At 41.7% G+C, this 25,445-nt stretch overlaps 1 protein-coding gene across 1 annotated transcript in view; it reads left to right on the forward strand.

Annotated features, from left to right (window-relative positions):
* The window catches only part of SNTB1 (syntrophin beta 1), a 246,707-nt gene that overhangs the window by 143,883 nt on the left and 77,379 nt on the right, over nt 1–25,445 (forward strand). Inside the window, exon 4 of the mRNA XM_024129385.3 lies at nt 9,598–9,805. Within this exon, the coding sequence (XP_023985153.1) occupies nt 9,598–9,805 (208 nt within the window). The remainder of the gene's footprint in view (nt 1–9,597; nt 9,806–25,445) is intronic.

A 25,445-nucleotide genomic window follows, 5' to 3' on the forward strand; every position in this document is an offset into this window, starting at 1 on the left:
ACAGGCTCCGGACGCGCAGGCTCAGCGGCCATGGCTCACGGGCCCAGCCGCTCCGCGGCATGTGGGATCTTCCCGGACCGGGGCGCGAACCCGTGTCCCCTGCATCGGCAGGCGGACTCTCAACCACTGCGCCACCAGGGAAGCCCCTATGCGTCTCATTTTAGAAGGCTTCCCTTTTGTTTCGGGTTATAGAATTGAATCTGAGTAGGAGTAAGATTATTTTGCCAAAAGGAGAAGATTTTTTAATACCAACATGTGTTGGAATGGAAGCAGGATCGCTACAGTTTTAAGTGGTCTGCATCTTACAAGTTCCTTTAAGCATTCATATATATATAGGGCGCTGGCGATATTCTATTTCTTGTTCTGGTAGTGGTTAAACGGGTGTTTGCTTTGTTATAAAACACTGAGCTATACAAAATAGAACCACGGTAAAATACCGTGTTTTAACTGAACAGAGGATAGCAGCTGATTTTTCCAAGTTTCTCTAAATAATTTCATTTTCAATTTCTTAAATTTCAAAACATTATTCGTTTACAAGAAGATGTGCATGTGTATAAATGTAAGTAACAAGTAGCAAGTAAATAACATAAACATAAATAGTAATAGAAACCCAGGAAAAGTTAACTTTAAATATTTTTTGAAGACCATCTTGAAGACAGGAAGAAAAAGTAGTTAAGGACTCTTTTCTTTGAAAGTGACAGACATTCAACTCAAACTACTTAAATGAAAAAAGGAAACCAGGAAGTTCAAGGGGGTGACTCCAACTACAGGCACGGGTGGATGTAGTGATTCACATGATGTCGTGAAAAATCTGTCTTGGCTCTAAGCATCCATATATTTTAAACATTAGTGCAGTCCCAGTTCAGCTATGCACAGGAAGATACTTCCATGGTTTATTAGTTTTCTAGGACTGCCGTAACAAAACGAGCACAAACTGAAAGCTTAAAACAAAAGAATTTTATATATTCTCTCTCAGTTTTGGAGGCCAGAAGTGTGAAATCAAGGAATTGGCAGGGTTGGTTCCTTCCCGAGGCTGTGAGGGAGAAACCATTCCAGGCCATCCTTGGCATTCCTTGGCCTTGCGATGCTTCACTCCAGTCTCTGCTTGCATCTTCACCAGGCCTTCTTCTCTGTGTATCTTTTCTGTCTCTTATACTGACACTCTCATTGGATTTAGGACCCATCCTAATCCAGTGGGTAGATTAATAAAATAAGCATCTCATTATCATCCTTACTTTCATTACTTCTGCCAAGATTCTATTTTCAAATCAGTCACATATGAGTTTCTGGATAGGCATGAATTGGGGGAGAAACTATTCAACCATCTACACATGGCGAGCTTCTTGGGGGCAGGGACCATGCATTCTACTTTTCTCTGCAGCACCCAATACACATGTGCGTGTCTGGAAGACTCACAAATACTCACAGCATATTTTTTGTGTGCATGTGTAAAGAAATCACTGCATGTTCCCAACTCCATTTTGTAACCCAAGAGATGTACTGGGATTTTCTGCTTTAATAGGCATGACTGTCTCGTTACTAATAGTGTAGCTAAGAGAGGGCTAACTTGCTTATATGTGCCCATGGGTCCAGATAATATAAAAGCATTGCATCCACTAATATTGTTTCTTTTTCCAGTAACTGAGCCAACAATACAGTCTTAAAATGCCAAAAGCTTATGACAACTACTAACATAGGATTTACCAGTCACGAAGCACATTCACAGTTATTATCTCATTTGGTTCCTTAGTAATAAGCCCATGAAGGTTATTATTATCACTTTCATTATAATCATCATTATCACTTTCATCATCATCATCCCTGTTTGTTTTTTTTTTTGTTTTTTTTTTGTGGTACGTGGGCCTCTCACTGTTGTGGCCTCTCCCGTTGCGGAGCACAGGCTCCGGACGCGCAGGCTCAGCGGCCATGGCTCACGGGCCCAGCCGCTCCGCGGCATGTGGGATCTTCCCGGACCGGGGCACGAACCCGTGTCCCCTGCATCGGCAGGCGGATTCTCAACCACTGCGCCACCAGGGAAGCCCCCATCCCTGTTTTATAGGAATAAAGAAACTCAAGGCTCATAGAAACTGTGACCAATCTGTGATCTGTGTATGATTCAGGACTTGTAGTTGTGTTTGAAAATTACACAGCTCAAACTGGCTTCTGCAAAAGGGGAACATGGAAGAAAATACAAGGATATGCTGAGTGTCAGGTACGGCTGGATCCAGGTCTCTCATCTTTCAGCTCTGCTTTCCTCTGTATTGGCTTCATCTGCAGGCAGACCACCCCTCTTGATGGCCAGATGGCCATCAGCAGATCCATGATTATAACTGTTCCCTCTGTATATATGATGAGAGAAAAACATCATCTTAACAATGACTCCTGAAGAAATCCTGGGACTGGATCTCCTTGGCCAAATTGCATCACACCTACAACCTTTAACCCATCAAGCCCCCAAATCACATAGACTGAGAATGGAGGTAAAGCCTGTTACCAGAAAAGGGGGGAGTAGAAACTGGGCAGACAGAACCACAGATGTCCATAAAGAAGCACAGTTTATAAATGACAGAGCTTGGGCTTTGGGACAATGTTGTTTTAACCAACAGGCCAGTCCTGCTCCTCCCCCCTCCCCCCTCCTCCTCCCCCTCCTCCTCCCCCCTCCTCCTCCCCCTCCTCCTCCCCCCAACGGCTAACCAACCTGAGGCAGCCTAAGAAACAAAAAGGGATTCCAGCTTCTCCTCCTCCCCCTCCTCCTCTTCTCCTGTTCAAATACGGTGAATACACAGTGGGTACACATGGAACAAAATTCAGAAAATACAGAGTTATACAGTGAAAGTTTCCCTTCTTAAGTGAGTGGGTTTGCTGATTCATTTTGGTTCTAACATTCTGCAAGGATTGACTGTGTTCTCAGTTGCTTGTTGGCATTTGTATTCAGCCAGGCCAATAAGACAATTTTTATAATGTGGCTGTGTTTTTATGTGGCTTGCAAACATATTTTGGTACTCTCTCTGTTGTGAAGATATGGCTTCGATTACAGAAATTGGCTTTGGGGGACTACTGTACCTCTTCTGCTATTAAATGTGTATATGTTTATGTCTCCATATGTAAAATCTAGCATAGAACTATTTTTTCTGAAATAAAAAATTTTTTTAATTTTTTAAAAAAGAAAGTTTCCCTTCTTATCTTGTCCAGTCACTCAATTTCCCTCCTAACTGAACCTACCTGTACACCTCTCCAGGCATAGTCTCCACATTTACAAACATTTATTTGGATCATTTTTACATTAATGATATGACACTGCTCTCACTGTCTGCCCTGTGCATTTTTCACTTCCATTGTATCAGGCATTTTTTGGTTCTCTGACTCTCATGACTTCAGCCATCCAACCACAGTGCCATTTTTACACACCACTTAGTTATTTTTCCATCCCTGAGTTTTTCTTATTTTCCTTTTCTTTCTCCCCCACCCCGGCCACCTCCCCTCTTCCTACTTTATTTCCTCATCTTTATCTCTCCTTTACAAATGGATGAGGTAATTACTGGAGTTGAAAGTGCCTTTTTAAAGAATGAGTTACCTGAAATATTTGACCCTACAAAATGGTTCTTTGGGGGTAGGTTGTCAGCAAAATACTTCAGTAAGATGAAACCATTCCACATCTCTTCTCACCCCCAGAGTCACTGGTTAGCTTAGGCAGTTCAGAAAGCAAAAGGACTTCAACAGATAGTTGTAGCTCTAGTTATGGCTAAAACTCAACATAAACCTCATAAAGTCCTTTTAGGTGGAATAAATTAGGTAGATGGGATAAGGGATAATGTAGAATCAGGTTTGCCCCAAATCTTCCAGTATCTCTCAAGAAACTCATGTATCTCTCCCCAAAGTTATTTTTTTCCATCCCAAGATTTTAGAAATAGCCCTTGTATAACATTTTAGTTTCTCCTGGGGCTTGCATTTTTCAAGTCCAAGTACTCTGAAAAAGAGTCTCAGGGCTCACCCTGGAGGACTCTTCCTTGCCTCATGGGACCACTACCATCTTCTTGTACGCAAATTTGGGAAGACTCTTCATTGTAAACCGGAATACAAACCAGAATTGATCAAGATTAGCTTGGCACTGTGATATCCCATGCATACGTTATCTCATTTTTGTCTTTTCAATGATCTTGAGAGGCAAGATTGAGCCATTTTACGGATAAGAAAATTGAAGCTTAGGGAGGTTAAGGAACGTGGCTCACGGCCAACAAGTTTTAAAGTCAGCCTGAACCCCCAAATCCATATGCTTAACAACTACCTCCTGACACATGTGGTTGTAAATCGTTTTCTTTAAAAATGGGCTACTGAAAAAACTACTGCACAGCCAGCCCAGGAATAGGATTTCTTTCTCTCCTTATCCTCCAAGACATGCATTGCACCTGGTACATTTACATTTTGGCAAAATAAGATTAAATGACAAATTAAGCCAAAGTGTGTGTGTTTGAGATTTGTGCTAGGTAGTGTGATAAGTAACCATATATATACATAGTCACTCCATGACCTTGACCAGAATCTTGAGTTGTCTCTCGGAAGTTCTGGGGACTTTCGTGCTACCAGCTACTTATTGTTTGCTTTAGCATGTAGAGTACATTGGTATTAAAAGGAAAGGTTGGTACTCTTCTTCCTCCTTCCCCTTTGGGTTTAGGGAGAAGTGAATGTGGATCACTGAATTCTTTCATTTATTCATTGCACAAATAATTGACATCATTTCTGTGCCAGACGAGCCAACAATTCTTCACGCACTATCATTTTTTGGTGATTTCACGCTGCTCCCATATGCTTTCAGTGAAAGGCTCTTTCTCAACCCCTTGTTGACACTGACCCCTCTCGAGTCACATTCTGTCTCTTTATAGAATCTATAAAGCTGACAAAGCTGCAGCTTTGTCAGAAAGAATGATCTTCTTCCTCTTCACTCAAATCTGTAAGCCCTTCCTAGGCTGTTCATTCACAACCGCAAACACTCGCCCTTTACATTCAGGACAGACTCTCCAGAACCTTACTTCATCCAAGGCCTCTCTGTGGTGGTTTTAAGATATGTCCCCAAATTCTTTGATTATTTTCCCTTTAAGAAGTGAAGCCTAACTCTTCCTCGTGAGTGTGCATTGGACTTAGTGCCTTACTTCCAACACAAAGAATGTATCAGACATATATACACTAATATGTATAAAACAGATAACTAATAAGAACCTGCTGTATAAAAATAATTAAAATAAAATAAACTTCAAATCAAAAAGAAAAAAAAGAATGAATGAATCAGAACTGATGGTATATGACTTTGGAGACCAGGTGATAAAAGGAATAGTAGTTTCTTCTTGCTCTCTGGGGGAAACCAGCTACCATGTCATGAAGACACTTAAGCAACTTTTGTGAGATAACAAAAGTGTGGAGGGTTTTTTTTTTTAGTTTTTTTTTTTTTGATGTGGACTATTTCTTAAAGTCTTTTATTGAATTTGTTATAGTATTGCTTCTGTTTTATGTTTTGGTTTTTTGGCCCCAAGGCATGTGGGATCTTAGCTCCCAGACCAGGGATGAAACCCACACCCCCTGCATTGGAAGGCGAAGTCTTAACCACTGGACTGCCAGGGAAGTCCCAAAAGTTTGGAGTCTTAAGCCACTTAGTTCTGGGGGCATTTGTTACTCAGCAGTGGATTACTAATACACTTTCCAAGAGCCCTCTGTTGTGTTGCCCTTCTGGTGACAATCCCCTACGGGCATAGCTCTGTGGGGGGTGGTTTGAGCTTGAGCTCAGAAAGGCCTGCCATGATCCTTAATCTATATAATTTGTGGAACATGTAAAGTATTTACCCAGGCCTCAACCTCTAGAAATTCTTAATAGGTCTGGGATGGGGTCCAAACATCTGTATTTAATTAAATGATTTAAAAAAAAACAAACTACTCAGGGGTTCCTGAAGAATACTTTTTTTTTTTTTTTGCGGTACGCGGACCTCTCACTGCTGTGGCCTCTCCCGTTGCGGAGCACAGGCTCCGGACGCGCAGGCTCAGCGGCCGTGGCTCACGGGCCCAGCCGCTCCGCGGCATGTGGGATCTTCCCAGACCGGGGCACGAACCCGTGTCCCCTGCATCGGCAGGCGGACTCCCAACCACTGCGCCACCAGGGAAACCCTGAAGAATACTTTTGATGGAGAACTTCCGCTGCTTTCTTTTTTTGACTGTAAAAAGCCACAAGCCTCTCTATTCTGTGTCCTCTCTGTTCCTTCTTTGAGACTGATGGGGCAGGGTGAGGTCAGTTCACTTTTCAGCATGTTCACCTCAGCCAATGGGGACCCTGGCAAACAACCAAGCTCAATGCTTTTTTCTTATGACCCCATAGAGCACCCTTCTCAAACTTAAATTGTGTCAGATTTACCTGGAGGGGGATCGCTGGGCCTCACTCCCAGAATTCCTAATTCAGTGGGTCCAGGTACGAGTTGAGAACTTATATTTCTGATAAGTTCCCAGATGATTCTGCTGCTGCTGGTCTGTGGTCTCACTTTGAGAACCACCACGAAAAAGGCATAGGACCTGGTATTTAAACCTTGCCTCCAAAACAGTCCAAGGTCCTCCCTATAATGCAGGCAACAGCAACAACAAATGAAAACAGACAAACAAAACCTCACCCATTTTGCCTGAAAAAAGTCATCCATGGTGACAGAAATTCTGCTAGTGGTTATTTGAGGGGAAAATAACTGGAAAGGGAGTGTGAGGTGACTTCTGGGATGCTTGTAATATCCTGTTTCTTCATCTGAGTGGTGGTTACAGGAATGTGTTCCCTTTGTGAAAATACATTTACAGTCTGTGCACTTTTCCATCTATATGTTATGCTTTAAAAGCTTACTTAAAAATTAATAGTAATGATAAATGCTGTCAAAATCTGGGGAAAATGGGCCTCCTCTTCACTAGCCTGGACCTCTGTTTACAGGCCAGCTTTCCTCTGGTTATGCTGGCAACCCAACAAAGAAATTATTCTTTCTTTCCTTTTTGCTGGCATCATTTTTGTATGCGTGTGTGTGTGTATGTGTGATACCTGGCTAGTGGCTGCTTCCCAAACTGTCATTAAGAAAAAAAAAAATCCAGGTCTTCAAAGGAAAATATTCTAAGAGAAATATTGGCATGTTTTAAATTCCTAGAATGATGGATATTGATAGAATAATTTGAAAAGCAAGTTGAGCTCTCAGTAATGTTTTTGGAGAATCCTAGTTTGTGTTTGGCTACTCAGCTTTACTGAGGAGTAAGAACTTTGGGAGGGAAGGAAAACTCACCCTAGATTGACCACCCATTTCTTTGAAAAGTGCCTAGGAGGCATGAGAGTATTTTCTTCTGGGTAAGAACACATGTCACCTAAAAAATTCCCTGTTTCATCACATAAAACCTTTGAAGTCTTAGCGAGAAGACTTGTTTTGCAAATTTCTTACCGAAGAAAACCCGCTAATTATTGCTAAAACTCCCCTAGAGATATTCTACTTTTTAAATCATTCTTTTTCTATCATTTAAGTTTATGGGTAGAAAAGGTTTACTCACTCTAAAATGTTGGTTTCAAATGTAAATGAGGCCAGGTTACATTGGGACTTCTAATTTTCTGGTGATCTGCAAAATTGTTATTTTTAATTTAGGAGCTAAGTAGGACACTATTGGGCGTATTTGTTGGTGATGATGCCTTGAGACAGCTGTAGAAGACAATGGATGCTCCCTTATTGGATGTCATCCAGTCTAAAGGAGAGGCATTGTAATTCAGTATTAAAATTCATGGTCTTTTAAGCCTCAGCATCATGATTGAATCCCAGTATCACTAACTTTGTGGCCTTGAGTCAGTTCTTTCTCTGTCCCTCCAAACTTTAGTTTTTTGTTTGTTTTTTTTTATCCTGTTAAATGAGGTAAATAATATCAGTCATAGGGATATTACAAAAATTATAAAAAATAATATAAAAGGGTTTAAATTTTTGCCTGACACATAGTAAATAATTAATGTTAGCATAATTATTGAGGGATGAAGGGAAATTGATACATGGCTCATTTCATTTAGTTTTGAATTTCCCAATCCCTGTATCTTTCTAATGCAAACATGAGTGAAGAAATGTTATTTATTTGCACGTATACATACATGAATGAATAAATAAAATGTATGCTTTTCTCTCTGCAATGAAAATTATCTGTCTAAAAATTATAGATGTGGAGAACAGGTTAAGGGTTGCCAGGGACTTGGGATGGTGGAGGGGAGGGCAGCACTTGTGACTGTAAGGGATGACTGGGGGGAGAGCTTTGTGGTGATGGAATGGTTCTGTACCTTGGTTGCAGTGGTGGTTACATGAATCTACACATGCTAAACTGGCAGAGAACTATACGCTTGTGTTTTACCAACGTCAGTTTTCTGATTTTGATATCGTATTATAGTTATGTAAAATAGAAACATGGGAGTAAACTGGGTAAAGGGTGTACTGAACCTCTCTGTCCTGATTTTGCAATGCCATGTAAATCTGTAAGTATTTCAAAACAAAAAGTTAAAAACTAAAAGGATCTGTCTAGAATTTCTGCCTTTTACCATAATTACAGTATGTAGATCTCACTCTGAATCTCAGGTGATCCCGTTGGAGTTCTGTCATAAACTTTGGTATTTGACTTTAAATATAACACTTTTGGGAATTCCCTGGTGGTCCAGTGGTTAGGACTCCGTGCTTCTACTGCCGGGGACCCCAGGTTCGATCCCTGGTCGGAGAACTAAGATCCTGCAAGCTGCATAATGCAGCCAAAAAAAATAAATAAACAACACTTTTAGTGCATCTCTCTCCCCACTGTTACCCCTTCCTCGGCCAACTCACTCCTGCGCTACACTTGTCCAAGTATTAAGTGGTAGGGAAATGAGCCACAGACAGGATTCTTAAAGAATGCAGTTTGGTGGTCTTTGATGCTAATTCACAATTAACCCTAAGCAGTAAGATTAAGCAAGTGGGTAGATATTTCAGTCTACTTCCCACCAGCAGCAGCTAGGTTGTGAGTGTATTGTTAAAATCCTCTGTGGATTGAGAGATAAGGTAAATTAATATCAGCTCACAGTTTGCAAGTCTTAATATGATACTACTAAAAAGCCACTCAGCTGAGTAACAGGAAAACCAGACATCCTTAATTCAGGTGATTGGATGGTTGGACAGCTAGGCCCCCAGTACCTCGACCAATGCCTGCGCACAGTCAATGTTTGTAGATGAATGAATGAGTGAGTGAATGAATGAATGATGGGGGCCTTAAGGTAAACCATGGGAAACAAGTTAAAAGTAAGAGTAGAGAATTAGTTCAACTTAGCAGGGAGAGGCAGTATAGAGGTAGGAGGTGGGGGAAAAGGTTATTACGGAATTATATGAACTCTCATCTGTGTGAAACTTTTGAAAATTGTAAAGCACTATAAAGAATCTTTTATTCAATTGAAAAATAAGTTCAAAAATCTTAATTGAAAAGCTAAAAATTAAAATAAAATGTATAATGGGAAAAGAAAACAAAGAATTAGTTCACCTTTGAGGCCCAGGACTTAGGAAGCATGATCTGCCAGGGAACCTTCCAACTCTTCTCTCTTTGCTTCTCTAGGCAACTTGAAATCCACTCTCCAGATGCTAAGCATACGGTGCTCCTGAGGAGCAAGGACCCAGCCACTGCCCAGGCCTGGTTCAGTGCCATCCATTCCAACGTCAGTGACCTGCTCACCCGAGTGATCACCGAGGTCCGAGAGCAGCTGGGGAAGACGGGCATTGCTGGGGGCCGGGAGATCAGGCATCTTGGCTGGCTTGCAGAAAAGGTAAGGAAAACGTTCCCCCCGTCCTAGGCATTTTCCCCAGGCTTTCCCAGCACTTGCTGCAACCACTGAAGTCAGGTACCTCATTCCACAGGCTGATTCTCTCATTGGGATTTCTCGCCTGTCTCCGGCAGATTTTCCGTTGCATTATGCGGGGGCTGTGTCTTCAGCAACCTTGATTCCCCACAGACGGTCCAATATGTGGCAAGATGCAGGTGGTCACTAATTGTCTGTTGCATGGATGAATGAGTGAGAAAGTGACCGGACAGTCTGATTCTCATATGTACACAGGAAGGGCAGGGGAAATAACTCAGACTCACAACACAGCTGTCTCCTTGGGAGGTAAGGAGGTTGAAATTGTTGCTTAAAAGAGGGTTCGTGTGGGTTTTGATGGACCTGCTTGTTAACATAGATGCATTTCCAAATAATAACAATGATAATAACAGCAAGGATTTCTTAAGCAACTACTCCATGCTGACTCATATATTATCTTTAAGTTGTATTCTTAAGCCAGCAGGCTCTGAATGTGTCATCATTTATGAGCACCTATTTTGTGCTAGGCACGGTGCTAGGCAGGAGTGGGGAGGGGTGTATAAAGATGAAAAAATGCTTACTGTCTTTCCGCAGGGAGGACAGCTGCTGTGGAAAGGACCTAGGGTCATGGTAACACTGTCACTCTGACTTCTTTTCCCAAGTGGTGTGATACGTTGAAGATAGTAAAACTCACTGCAGCAATCTCCTGGGAGCTAACCCTCCTCTTGATTTCAAAGGATCGAGCCTTTGCCGTTGCCCTTACATCTGATTGCTGTCCCTTGAACTTGACCTTGAGTGCTCAGGAACACTGGGCTTTGGTGACAGTCTGACCTCCCAGTGACTCACATTCTAATAGGCGGTAAATGGGAATAATGATTGTTGCAATAACAGCTTTCCTGCCAGTGAACCATGTCATCTGAGAAGACCCAGTCCAATGGCACTTGAAACTAATACTTGAACACAGCATTCGGCAGTTTTCCACCATTGTTCTTTGTTCGCATCAGTTCATGCGTGGGTCTCAGCCACAAAGTTCAACACAAAGTGGGCTGTTTGATTTGGTATTGTCCCGTCTCTCACAGGTCTCAAAGGACTAAAGGGACAGTGCAGATTGTGGTGGCACCAAGATCATAATAAACAAAAACCACAGGTAGTCTCTCATGACACCACGGTGTGGGGATTCCTGATGAAAACAGCACTGCAGATCTGGATGATAGCATTTTAGAAGTCGTTCTCTAACCCTCTCCACTTTTTACTCTCTCCAAATGTATGTGTTTTTATTAGGAGAAGTCTCATTAGTCAGGGATCTTTCAGTTGCAAGTGACAGAAAGCTCAACGCAGCTTGAGCATAAAAGGGGACCTACCACATCTGATAACTACAGTGTCCAAGTGTAAGCTTCAGGCATGGTGGGATCCAGGGACTCAAATCATAATAATAGACCTGCCTCTCCATCTCTTTGTACCCTGTACAAACCACTTTGTTGGTTTATACCCTAGCAAGCCCCCTTTTCCTTGGCCTAAGAGTTCCAGGCTTGTGGGGGCGGTTTTGTTTTGATTTGTTTTTGTAGCTGGCTATTTCAGGGGATAGAAACCTCTTTGCTCTCATAGTTCCCACAAAAGTCCTAAGATCAGCCTGATCCAAACCATGTGCCTGCCCCGTTTGTTGAAGGGAGGTGGTTCTCCAATGGAAAATTAGGCTGCTGTGCAAGGAAAAGACTGAATGGGTTCTGGGAAAGCAAAAACAATAGACATTCACTCTAGAAGGAAAAGGGGAGGAGTTGATTGGGATGAAAAATGTCCTCACTTGGTTAGGGTCCAGAGTGGACGTGGAAGTGTACTGCATACTTTAGGATCCAGCAGGAGGTGGGTGGCAAACTCAAAAGGGATGACTGGAAGGGATTTAACATAGCAATGATGTATAAGGTGTGGCCAAGGCAATGAAAACCAGTAAGGGATGGAGAAGCACTCCAGAGCTCAACAGTTAGAGGTCACTACCATCCTTTAACCTGAAGTGGCCAGGAACAGGAGCAGTTACCTGAAACTAGCAAGACTGGTAGCTATAGAAAAAGGCATCCACTAAGAGCTATGGTCTTTGGGAGAGAAACACAACCCCTGCCAATCCCTGCCTGCCGATCTCCTGCTGGTGTCTCCCATTAGCTGAGGCTGATTGGAAGCCAGAGGCAAGAGAGCCCCACTGATGCTGTTAGGGTCAGACTCCCAGGGCTCCGACCAGGGCAGAAAAGGATGGAGCGTGGATCTAGAGGCAAAAGGAGGCTGTCCAACACACACATCCCTCTACCTTGCAAGTAACTGAGATGGTCTCAACTCTGGAAGGTACTTTTCTCTCATCTCTTTTGACACCAACTACATTTAAAACCATTACTATCTGGATAGTTGAAAAATGATATTGTGTCATTAGTAGTGATATTGACATTTTTTCCCAAAGGTTCCATTTTCTCACTTATAAATTGTCTGCTTATGCCTTTTGCTTATCCCAAATTATCAGTAGACACATTAAGCATTCTTGTGGAGCAGTCATAAAGGTGCATAAAAAGCTTTCTGCTTTTAGAATATTGTTATTCTTTTGATGTAATTTCAGAGCATCATTACAGATGTTTCTTTAAATTGTATTATGCATTATATCCATAAGAGCAATCAATAATGGGTTATCATGGATAATTATCAGAGGCAAGGATGTCTTTTATTGCCTTCATCTTCAGAACTTCTTAAAAGATTACCATAGATCAAGTCCAAGGGAGCAAATGCAAACTGGAATTTTTTTGAATAAATATTTAATACTGAATCCTAGTGCGTAGACATATGAATGGTTTTTAGCAAAATGTTAGAATGAGTGGAAAATCCTTAATACTGTGGCTTTCTTATATTATCACAAATATCAGAGAATTCACTTGGTATTTGTAAAGATATAAAGTATGATCCTATATATATTCAGCTGTAATTTATCTTAAATTGATATCCTTTGTCTTTTCCTATACTGTCAATCTTTGATATTTTTGGATTAATAGCAGTAGCTCTAGGACAAGGTTTGTACATATTATATTCAATTTCAAGTTTTTAAAACTGGCATTTACATGAACTAAAACAATATGAGGCAACATTTTCCCTCTAAAATCCTGTTCAGTGCAAACCCTAAAACTTCCTCTACACTACACAGAAGGAAAACTTTATATTTAATGTTATTCTTCATTGTGAGATGGTCCAGGGACTAGAAGAATGTCTCCCAAGAAATGCTTAGGTCTTGAGTCAATGGGGAGAGTTCAGTACACTCCAAGAGAGGAGAATGAGAAAAAAGTGGAGGTGACAGCTCACAGTTTGTAGGGAGAGCAGACCAGAGACTTGTCTAAAGGGAAGTGGGGTCATCCTGAAGGAAGGTGGTAAGCAAATCTGGTACCTTGGATAGCACCCAATTATGGAAGATCTTGAAAGCTGGACAGATGGTTTGAATTTGATTTGGTGGCAATAGGAAATCTTCATATAAAAAAACCAGAGGGGGCTTCCCTGGTGGCGCAGTGGTTGGGAGTCCACCTGCCAATGCAGGGGACGCGGGTTCGTGCCCCGGTCTGGGAAGATCCCACATGCCACGGAGCGTCTGGGCCCGTGAGCCATGGCCGCTGAGCCTGCGCATCCGGAGCCTGTGCTCCGCGACGGGAGAGGCCACAACGGTGAGAGGCCTGCGTACCGCCAAAAAAAAAAAAAAAAAATCAGAGAGAAGGGAACTTAGAGGTGACCTCTATGGACTGAACGTGTCCCCCCAGAATCCGTACGTTGAAACCCTAATCCCTAATGTAATGGAATTTGGGGTGGAGGCTTTGGGAGGTAATGAGGTTTAGATGAAGTCACGAGGATGGAGAGCTCCATGATGGGATTGGCGCCCTTATAAGGGATGAAGACACAAGAGTGCTCTCTCTCTACCACGTGAAGATACAGCAAGCAGGTAGACTTTTCCAAGCCAGGAAGAGGGCCCTCACTAGAACCCCAGGCTGATATCCTGATCTTGGGCTTCCAGGCTCCAGAACCGTGAGAAATAAATGTTTGTTCTTTAAGCCACCCAGTCTGTGGTAATGTGTTACAGTAGCCTGAACTCTGGGACCTAGAAAACAGAAGGTGTTTTATTTATGGTCACACTTTAAGTCAAGATACAGGAATAATTAGTGAATGGGACAGTGCTGTGATATCATTTTCTCTTTAATTTTTAAAAGAATCCAGTGCAGCTCATTCATGGCAATCACTTTAATTCTTTCCTTGAATTCTGGCAGCCATTCCCTGAACTCTCTACAGAATCAAGGTCAGCTCTGCAATCGCCTTTGAGTGGGGCTGTTTTCCCTGTCTCCTTGGTGTCCTTGGTCCTGTGAACGACACCACAGTGACAGGTCCTGTACTGCTTTCCCCTGTGAGTGCCCTCACCTGTAGATGGGCCAGGTGCACCAATATAAAGTCTTTCCCGTGATCATATTAGTCTCAAGCCTTTTAACTCTTTGCAAGCCCCAGTTGCCCCAAAAGGTCCATATATGCTTATCCCTACCCTGAACAAGAAAATGCATTATGCCCCAAACAAATTTTTTCAGTCATCTTTCTTCAGTTAATCTTTTTACAGTTATTATTGAGGTGTTTTCAATGGTCCGATTTCAGACAAGAGAAAAAGAAAGAGAGAATAAAATAAAGAAAAATAAATAGAACAAAATAAATTTGTGACTCTCTCACTACTTAAGAAAACAATAATAAACAGGGATATGGCAGAATTGTTAAATTCTGTTTTGTGCTCAGTTTGTAGGGTATTGTCTTCGCTTTACCTTGTTATCTCAGTTTGCAAACAGTTCTTGTCAGATTAAAAACAAAAACACAGCACAATTTTAAAAAAAAGAAAACCCCGTTGGTAGCTCTGAGATGCAAGTTCAATTCTCAGCTTTCCTCATTTCCACTAGTTTCCTTCAAATGGGAAGGTGTATAGAGCTGTGCCTCCCCAGGGTGTTGTTGGAAGAGACGAAGCTGGTAATTAGTATTTATTATGTGCCTAGTCTGTCTCAGGCAATGTTCTTGAAATAATCCCTATCCTAGGAGGCAAACTTGGAGAAGTTAAGAAACTTTTCTAAGATCACTCCTCTAGAAAGTGGCAGAGCCAGAGTTTGAACCCCTCTTTCTAACTCCACAGCTCACAACTCTCCACTAAGCTGAGCTAATAAGGGACCCAGGGAACAAGTGTCCATATGAGTGAGACCCCCCCCAGAACCCCGTGTCAGAGCACCACTACATACCAAAAGCACAGTTTCAGAACTAAGAGACATATCAAAATAACTCAAATCCTTTCATTTACCTTTATGAAAATAAAGGGTATCTTCGTCAGTTCGGGCTATCACAAAGTACCATAGACTGGGTGGTTTATAAACAACAGATATTTATTTCTCACAGTTCTGGAGGCTGGAAGTCCAAGATCAGGGTACCAGCATGGTTGAGTTCTAGTGAAGGCCCTCTTCATGATGTATAGACAGTCCTCTTCTGTATCCTCAAGTGGCAGAGAGAGAGAAAGGGCTAGCTGTCTTCTTATAAGGACACTGATCCTACCTTGGGGGCTCCACCCTCATGACCTAATCACTTCATAAAGACCCCACCTCCTGATACCATCACATGAGGGCTTCAGCATATAAATTTGAGGGGGACAGAAACATTCAGTCCACAGCAGAGGGAATTTACATACCACGACAGAGCAACACTTACTAAAATCTTTTCTCTCCTGTCCTACAAAGACTGAAATTATCTTTGATAGAATAGGTTAGAGGAACACTAGAATACACACACACACACAAATATAATTTTTTTTTTTTTTTTTGCGGTACGCGGGCCTCTCACTGCTGTGGCCTCTCCCGCTGCGGAGCACAGGCTCCAGACGCGCAGGCTCAGCAGCCCTGGCCCACGGGCCCAGCCGCTCCGCGGCACGCGGGATCCTCCCGGACCGGGGCACGAACCCGCGCCCCCTGCATTGGCAGGCGGACTCCCAACCACTGCGCCACCAGGGAAGTCCCAAATATAATTTGTGTACACACACACACACACACACACACACACACACACACACACACACACACACACAGCATCAGCCTTGCTTTGCATGTTTCCAACATCTGTGAATTCCAATTATGGTTTAATTAAATAATCCCAGTCTCTCAACAACATGGTTCAGATTTCAGTTACCATGGCATATTAACTGTAAGTAATTTTATAAAGCACAAATTTTGCTGCAAGGTTTTTATTCCACAGATCACTGTGTACATAGCTGACGTGATCACGATTGCAACCAATCACATCACTTATTTCCCAGGCTGTCATGATTGGTCACAGAGTACCTGTTAATTCACACACAGACAGCCAGGTGAGTAGTTGTGTTTCCTCTTTGTCTCCTAAGGATAAATCTATATGACATTTACAGGAATGGAAAATAGAAAGGGGGAGTGAAGGTAAACTTACGAACGTAGATGAAGAGAATAGCTATGAAGAAAGGATGAAGATGACCCAGAAGAAGTGATGCCACTGAGAAACTTCACATTAATGGAGCTCTCAGAGATGTTTCACGTCATTGAAGGTTCCAAGTATAAAATAGTTGCTAGCTGATCCAGACTTAGAAAGAAGATGGAAAAGGAGAAATTATAATAAATTAGCCACCTTCTGGCTCCACCCCCCCAAAAATAAAGGAGAATGATGACTTGTCAAGACATAGGATGCTCACACATCTCATACGTTATGTGATGAGAAGAAGGCAGCAAGCACTGTTCAAACTACTCTTAGTAAGTTTTCGACGAAGAAAGAAAGCACTTTAATCCCCAATCTTTCCAATGTTTTAAATGATAGATTACTTAGTAAATATTAGTTTTACTATTTTTTCATTTCCTTATGCATTTATAACTGACAGTAAGACAATTTTAATGTTTTAATAACATTTTTGAAAGTCCTTAGAACAATGCCAGTTTTTCCAACTGATTATGAGATCACTTAGTATGATTTCAGCTTGGACAGTCATTTTTATTGACCAGCACTACTGTGCAAAGGCAGGTCTCTGTCTCTGTCTCTCTGTCTCTCTCTCCATTTATCTATCTCTCTATATATCTATCTATCCATTCATTCATCTACCTATCTTATCAATCCCTACCTATCTATCTGTCCATCCATCCATCTCTATCTATCCTTATTCATCTCTATTTATCCTTATCTATTTCTACTGATACTTCTCTATCTACTCATCCAGCTCTCTCTCTATCTCTCTTTATCTCTCTGTCTCTGTCTATCTATCCATCAACATATTTTTCTATATTATTACTTAATTCATTGGACCATCATTAATTTTCAATTCCAACAGTAGCAATCTATTCACCCCCAAAATTCCAGATGAAATATAACCAAGTAATTTGATTCTCTACCCAGCTCTATGAGAAGAATCTCAAGTGTAAATGTAAACTAGCCCTGGCCTGAGTAAAACAGGCTGCTGGTAATCAAGGTCTTGACAATGTAATTAATAGAATGATATTTCTGGAGACTCTAAATATATCAGCTCCACCATCTGCCTAAAAATCACCTAAGTAGGAATTTCCTACCAGTTCTTCCAGAAAGAAAATAGTCTCTGACCCGAGGGAACTCCCATCTGATAAATGGAAGTAGAACTACTGCCCAGGCTACCCCTGACTTGCATGTCCCTAAATCAAGACTCTTTGTTATGCTAGGAAACACAGTTAGTGCAATTAAGTGCTAATAGGCCTGACGTGTTGCTTTAAAAGGCAGTCATCAAGATTCCGCATGAATCACCTCCGAGACGGAGCAAGACAGGAAAACCTGGCAATAGCTTGGTTATCTTTCTGTTAGTCTTTTACTGGAAGTGTTTAAAGTGAATGTAATTCGAATTGCCCCCATCTTACATTTGCTCAAATAAAAATCAAAGACGTAAAATTAGGATGGAGCTTGGGGTGGAAGCAGAGGCAGCCATAATGAAAGCATGAAAATATGCCCACTTTCATACATGACTTCACAGTGCCATTTAGTCATGAGTCATTCTCCCCGAGGTGGAAACATCAGAGCTGCCCGTGTAAGAGAGACGGGGACATGTACGTTTAGTTCCTGTAGGCTGATTCGCACAGATTCTCAGGGACCTGATTCCTTCTCTTTGGAGAGGCTCATGAGACTCGAGATAGAGAGCTCCCTGTGCCTGGTTGTATGGCTAGCAGACTCTGCTAAACTTCGTTTTATCTTATTAGGCATTGCAGATTGCTCTTCCTTTATGAAATAGATAATACATTGATGAATGTCTTAGGTAGAATTCTTTGGAGGCTGAGTCTGAGATGGAGCTTCTCGAGGAGTGATTACAGAGGAAGGACTCCATTATACAATAAAATGAGGCATGTTAAACATTTTCAGAGTTTGAGCAAACATCAGTTTGAACCGGAAGTGGTCAGGAGCTTGGGGAAAGGCGTATATAAAGTGTGGAAGCAGAATAAAGAAATGATTGACCAGCTGTAGCTTAAAGCCTCGTCGGCTGTGATTGGCTGTCCTTAGGTTTCAATTTCGTAACCTCGAGGCATTTCAGGCTTAGATTTTGGTTTGCTCACATAGACCTCCTAAGCATTAGATCCATCTCAGTCTAATGGCCTCCTTGTTTAATTAATTTAACAACTCTTAGGAGGAGCCTGTAAGGAAGTGAGTGAAGCAGCATAGGCAGGGGAGGAAGCTAAGGGTGGATGTGGTGATGTTGCTGGTCTCAGGCAAGTCCCTGGGACGAGCCACCAAGTGAGGGTCCTTGGCTTCTTGCATGAAGGAATTCAAGAGTGAGCCAAAGTAGAGTGAAAGCAGATTTTACTCAGGGAGATACACACTCCATAGACAGAGTGTGGGCCATCTCAGAAGGCAAGAGGCCCTAGGCTATGGGGTTGTTTGTTTTTAGGGGCTCGGTAATTTCAGAGGCTAATGAGTGAGAGGATTATTCCAACTGTTTTGGGGAAGGGGTGGGGATTTCCAGGAACTGGGTCACCACCCCTTTTTGGCCTTCTATGGTTCCCTTCTAACTGTCATGGCGCCTGTGGGTATGTCATTTAGCATATGCTAATGTATTACAATGAGCATATAATGAGGCTCATGGTCTACTGGAAGTCAAATAGTCCACCATCTTGGATTTAGTTGGTTCTAACCAGTGGCACGTCCTCAGTGGCTGTGTCATTCTTTTAAAGGTGGTGCCCTGCCTGCTTCCTGTCTCAGTATCAGCTAAAATCTAGCCTCAGCACATCCCATAGGGAGCTCTGGAGCATGAATGGCAGCACAGAACTGTCCCACCTTGAGCCAAGGGAGCTGGGATTTTATCCCCCCGTATAAGTCAGTCACGGGCTGTGGGCTACTCTGGAGGTCACAGGAGGCCATTCCTGTCAACCAAGGGCAAAATTCTCGAGAGAAGGCGAAGGGTCACATTGTGGGCAGTCAGTGTTCACATCAGGGGAGTGTTGGATGCACCAACCTCGTAGAGGGAATTTGGGCAGAGGACCAGCAATATCCACTATAATTTTCCTCCATGTGGTGTGTCCACATGGAGGAAAAAACTTCCAACAGACGTACATGGCAATGTTAAGTAGCAGAGAGAGAAAGATAGGAGCCAGTTCTGGGACATGCTGAAGGTTGTCACCACTACCTAGAAGTTTACTTTTGTTTATAACTGTATTCAAATTCTAGTAACTCACTGTGGCATTTACTCACTCCTTCCTCCTTCACACCATGGAATAATTGGTTTTTAATGCTTTGAAATTCCCAAATGTCATTTTCAGAGTCCCTTTACATCCTTACATTTTTGGCTTGGGCTTTTTATTACTTCTAATAGGACCAGGCTGCAGTTTTGCAAATGCAGTGCTAATTAACGCGTTTCCTTTGCCATCTTGAAACTCCTTCAAGTTGGTATTCTCAGGTTTTAAAAGCTGAATCAGTTCCCGGGTTTATCAAGTGGGTAAACTGGAAGTTCTTTGTATTGATTTTATTTAGAATTAGAGCTGGAAATATAGGTGTATCTAGAGTTCTAGAATCTGATTTAAGAACATCCCTATCTGCACATGGTCTGCATCAAGATAAAAGTGAGGGTCTAAAGAATTGCCCCCACTCACTTCCCTTTCTTCATGATTCAGGGAGAGGCCTTAAAATATTCCTTGATCTGTTTATGCCCTGCAGGTTGTAACCTTGCAGAGAAAAGAGGTGATTTCTTGTTTAGGTCTGTAACTCCAGCACCTAGCCAGTGTCTGGGAAATAGGAGGTGGTCAATCTATGTTTGTCAAATGTCTGAGTCAGTGGACCAGTGGTACCAGCCAGGACATGTATTCCTGGTTGCCAGTAGACACTGCTACACATTTTCTCTGGGAATAAAGTACAGTTTCACGTGATGTGTTCAGAGTGGTCAGGTCTAGGCACCTGACCCTCATTTCTGTGTTCTACACAATCATCCTTTCACATGAGAACTCTCAGACCATAAACTTGGTATAACTTAGGGATTTCCTTACTTGAAAATGTCAGGCTTCTCAATTTTGAGTGAGGTGCAGGCGTGATGGTCTTTGAGTAGCTGTACTTTATTTTTGTGAATTTATCCTCTTTCTTAATGAAAGGACACTAGATTGGAAATCAGAAGTTGAGAGCTCTAAACTCAGGTTGCTAGGTGCTCTCTTGCCCCCAGTGAATAATGCAACTCAGACACGTACCTTACTTATCCCATGAGCTTTAAGAACTGTAGAATCGTATAGAGATTTAGAGCTAGGAGGTACAAAAAAATAATAGAGTACAAATTTGCAATTTTATGTTACTTGACCAGAATCGTGCTGCTAGTTTGCATTAGGTGTGAGTCTAAAATTCAGTCTGATTTTCAGTCTAGAGCATAATTCACTCCACCTTGGTGCACCTCACTGTCACATAAAGCACTGTAAGAACTATTCAGAATCACGCAAATATATGATCCTTTCACAGCTATTTCTCCATTGGGGAGTATGGGGGACTGCTGGTCTAGAACTTTGGTGAGATCAAAGGTGGGGATAGCAATGGTGGGTACCTTCTAGAGTGTGAGAGTCAAAGAGTGGAAAAGAGCTCTGAGGAAATGAGAAGAGAGAATGAAAGTGAAACCTTGGGGAGCATTGGGAGGAGAAAGAAGATGGGATGAGAGTTGGCTTCTGGTCACGGTGACGCACTGGCCACAGCCTCTCTTGCCCTAAGTAGCATTGACTTGTTCCTCTCATCCTGAAAGACTTCTAAAATAGCGCTGGCAATGCTTTTTATTGCCAAACGATGATTTGTCCAGCAACTTTATTTTGGCTCACAAAACACCTGTCTGTCTAGTTCATCTACCTCTCTACCTCCTCATCCCTGACTCTTTGTTCTTGATTCTCTGCTTTGCATGCAGATGGACTGAGTCTTGGGTGAACTGTAATCTGTCTGATTCTTCTCAGTTGCAGGTTTCCTAGATTCTTTACTATACATCCTTTTCCCTGGTTAGTTGTCTACCTGTAGACAACTGTTGTCTACCTGTAGGGCTGCTTTCTGCTTATTAGCACCTCCAGTAATGGGTGTGGAGGAGGGAGAAATGCAAATCAACTGAATTGGATTCTTGCCAGAAGCCTTTGGAAAAAATGTGTTCAGGGGTGGAGTAGAGAGACTCCATCCGTGAAGATGGGGCATGTAAGCACGGTTGTTTCACTAAGACTTCAGACAAACATTTATCTTCACGTACCCAGAGCTCCCAACACAGACACACAGGATACACCAAAACAACCTGAAGTCAATAGTGTCAGTGCTCAAAACACAAAACGATCGCATGCGTGTGTATGTGTGTGTGTGTGTGTGTGTACACAATGCACAATTTCATTTCATTATTTTGTTTTTAATTTTTATCAGAGTATAGTTGCTTTACAATGTTGTTAGTTTCTACTGTACAGCAAAGTGAATCAGCTATACGTATACATACAACCCCCCTTTTCTGGATTTCCTTCCCATTTAGGTCACCACAGAGCACTGAGTAGAGTTCCCTGAGCTATACAGTAGGCTCTCCAATGGTTCATTTTAGTTTCTAGGTTTGCCTGACCAGACGATGTCCCTCTACTGGCTTGATTTTTCTTCCCAGCAGCACCCAAACTTCCAATCTTCCACCCCTTCAAACCAGGTTATTTGTCCTGGTCTGCGTCTTTAGTACTTACAACGGACTTGACTTGGTGAGTGGTGCATGATATGCACAAGGTTTAGATTCCCTCATCCTGCCAGCAACTCATAACCAGGACAAAAGCAAGCTAATTCAAATCCTTTAGTTTTCCCTCTAGTCTACCAGTACTGTATTTTTGAGGTGGCACTTTCATTCTGTACCATCTTGCACAATGCACAATTTAATTGCATGTATCTTATGCAGTTAAAATGCTTCAGGTAGCAAGCATTTTGGCTAAGGTGAATTTGGGAAACCTAGAAACGAGGTTGGAGTCAAAGAAATCCAATAAGAACAATTGAATGAATATGTAGGAAGCAGGGAAGGGTATGGGGGTTGGGATACAACATAATACAGAAGAAGGAGCATGGGCTTTGGACGGAGACCTACCTGGATTTTAATCCTTACTTTGTTACCTATTAATTGGGTGACCTTAGGCAAGTTTCTTAAAGTCTTTGAACCTCAGTTTTTGTGTCTCTAAAAAAAGAGACATTAATGCCTATCTCAAAAGAGAATGTATATAGTTTAAATGAAAAAATTTATGTACAATGTCTGGCACAGGGCCTGGCACATAGCATCCGCTAAATTTAATGCAACGAATGAAGGCAGCCACTCTCTAGCTGCACATCTTATTGGAAAGGCAGCGCTCTCTTCTAAGGAATATTTTTAAAGTGGACTTTGTATAGAGACCTTTATAAATCCCCAAATTTGTGAATACTACTAAACTATGTGTACATACGTTTGTCTATTAAATGCAGTAAAAAGGATTTGCACTGGTCCTTTCAGCAAAATATTGACTTACTGTGTGGCTCAGAGGTACCAAATGAATATTCTATTCTTTCACTTATCCCAAACTTCTATTTTCTGGCAAAGAACTATCGCTTTCATAGAGCTTCTATCGTCAATACTGAGTTTGATTTTTAGGCCATTTTCCAGGAAGAAACTGAGTAGGGTGTACATGTGTGGGGTGTGTGTCTCTAATGGCTTCGTGTGAGGGGAGTGCAGCGTAGCCACAAGCCACGTGGACCTGTCCATGGAAGGCGGTCAGCTGGCTTCCTCTGGGGCTGTGTCAACCCACACTTTCAGAACTGGCCCTCAGCAAAATTACAAGTGATTACAAGTCATCGGCATTTAGGGTCATGCACAGTAACAACTGCATGAAAGCCAAAGATCTACTACATGTGGTAGAGGAAAAACTGAATTCAAATGTCTACCCAGCAAGAATGCTGCCAAAATTAGGGAGGGGGAAGGAACAGTGTGAACTGGTGTTTCTAGGGAAAGCTTGAAGGGAAAAATCAGGCTTCAGTTGGTCCTCAGAAAGTAGAAAGATTTGAAAGATTTGAATAGGTCGTATTTGGTCCATTGCTTAATTTCACAGAGAGTCCTTAAGTAAAGGAGCGTGTTATGTGATGCCTGGAAAAGATGTCATAAGTCAAAGTTAGGTAAATCAATCGCAATTTCCATATAAACAGAATGTGAAACTCATATATATATGAGTGTAATTTAAACTAAAACCATATTATCAAGCTTGTAGAAGTAATCCCATATTTAATCAACTGTTAATTATAAAAACACTCTTCTAAAGTTTGTATAAACTCGATTAAATAAAGCAATGGTATCTAAATGTATAAAAATGAATTTCAAGCAAAGGCATAAAATACAATGTATTTATAATTCCTGTGTTTCTTTTTACCGAAAGAGATCAGAAGTTAAAGAACAAGTATTTGTAGGAAGCTTAGGGTTCTTGATGATTTTCATAGAAATTAACCCATAGATTTGTATTTTGCTGTTTTCTCCATTTCATATTTCTGTTAGCAAACAAGGACCTTAAAAATAATTGCTAGTCATTCAGGTTTCTGGAAGGTTCACCCTGTACCCTTATATTATTCTGAGAAAGTGGACCTTAGGATGGTAGGAGCCAACTTCTCCTGACACTTGGTGTTCCACCATTGGACCATTTGCCACACTGTTTTTCCTTCAAGTTCTGTCTTTAGCTTGGATAATAACCAGGTTGAAAGATAATTTTATCCAGAATCCAACACCACAAGTCTAAAATGGAGCTGTCCCAGGAATCTGTTTTTTACTTCTCCATCATCTTCTAGGAGTTGAATATCTTTTTGATTATAAATAATCAAGTGATTTTTTAAAACAAATGTACTATTAGTTATTTACATATCTATTTGGTAAACATTCAGCACGTATAATTCATACGTTCGGTAAATAACTGTTGAGTACATACACTATGCCAGTCAGGTTGAAGTACTGGGATTATGATGATGAACACATCAGAAAAGTTCCTTGCTGCATTAGAGCTTACATTTCAGCAGGGGAGATGGGTAATATACAAGAAAACAAGCAATTCAGATAGCCATAAGCACTATAAAGGAAATGAGCTGTGTGAAGGTGAGGGACTAAGGAAGTAATCTTAGATAATTGTTCATGGTGGACAAGGCAGTGGGTTGGAAATTCAGAGATGTTCTCTAGGAACTCACTAACAAACGGGGAAGATAGACATGGAAACTAAGAATTTCATATATAGAACCGGGTGTGCATTAAATTAATTTTGTATTAAATCCTGTGAGGGCTCATGGGAAGGAATCAGCTAACTTGGCCTAGGAGGGTAAGAAAGGTATGAAGCTGAATCTTAAAGATCAGGTAGAGAAAGGCTTTTTCAATTGCAAGAATAGCACATACGGAGGCTTACTAATGCAAAATGCATGGCCATTCATTTAAGAAGTCATTAATCTTGGGTGGCTGGAGCACTGAATATATACATTCAGGTGATCCTGCCTTTCTTAGTGACACCCTTAGGCAGTTGTATTGTACCTTCACTCTTATGCTGCTGTATTGCATTTTTAGAATTCTTCTTTGGAATTGCCTTCGAAGACAATTTCTTAGCAATATATGAAAATTTACTTTAGAGTCACATAGGCATCCCCTCTTGGTCCAAATATGTGCTTGCTCGATCTCTCTCTTTCACCTTCACCCTGTTTGGCTCAACTCAGCACCCTCCACCCCTTTAGACAGTAGCTCCTGCCTCTCAGAGCTAGGGACCTGGAGGTGAGTTTTGACCAGGGAATACGGTGGGGCATACTGTTGTTCCAACTAAGCCTGACCACGAGGGGGCGACACATCCAAAGTGCCTGAGGAAGCTTAATGCTGTAAATTCTTCCGAAAATAATTCAACAGCATTGCTTTGAGTGCCTGCCATCACCTACCACTGGGCCAGGTGCTCTATTCTACTTTACTACTAGTTCTAGTGAGTTTTACATATTAATGCCATCTTATAAATCTGTAAGCTCAGGATTGTCTTTTTTTTTAAAATACATCTTTATTGGAGTATAATTGCTTCACAATACTGTGTTAGTTTCTGTTGCACAACAAAGCGAATCAGCCATATGCATACACATG

Source organism: Physeter macrocephalus, chromosome 15 (assembly GCF_002837175.3).
Source record: "Physeter macrocephalus isolate SW-GA chromosome 15, ASM283717v5, whole genome shotgun sequence".
NCBI lineage: Eukaryota > Metazoa > Chordata > Mammalia > Artiodactyla > Physeteridae > Physeter > Physeter macrocephalus.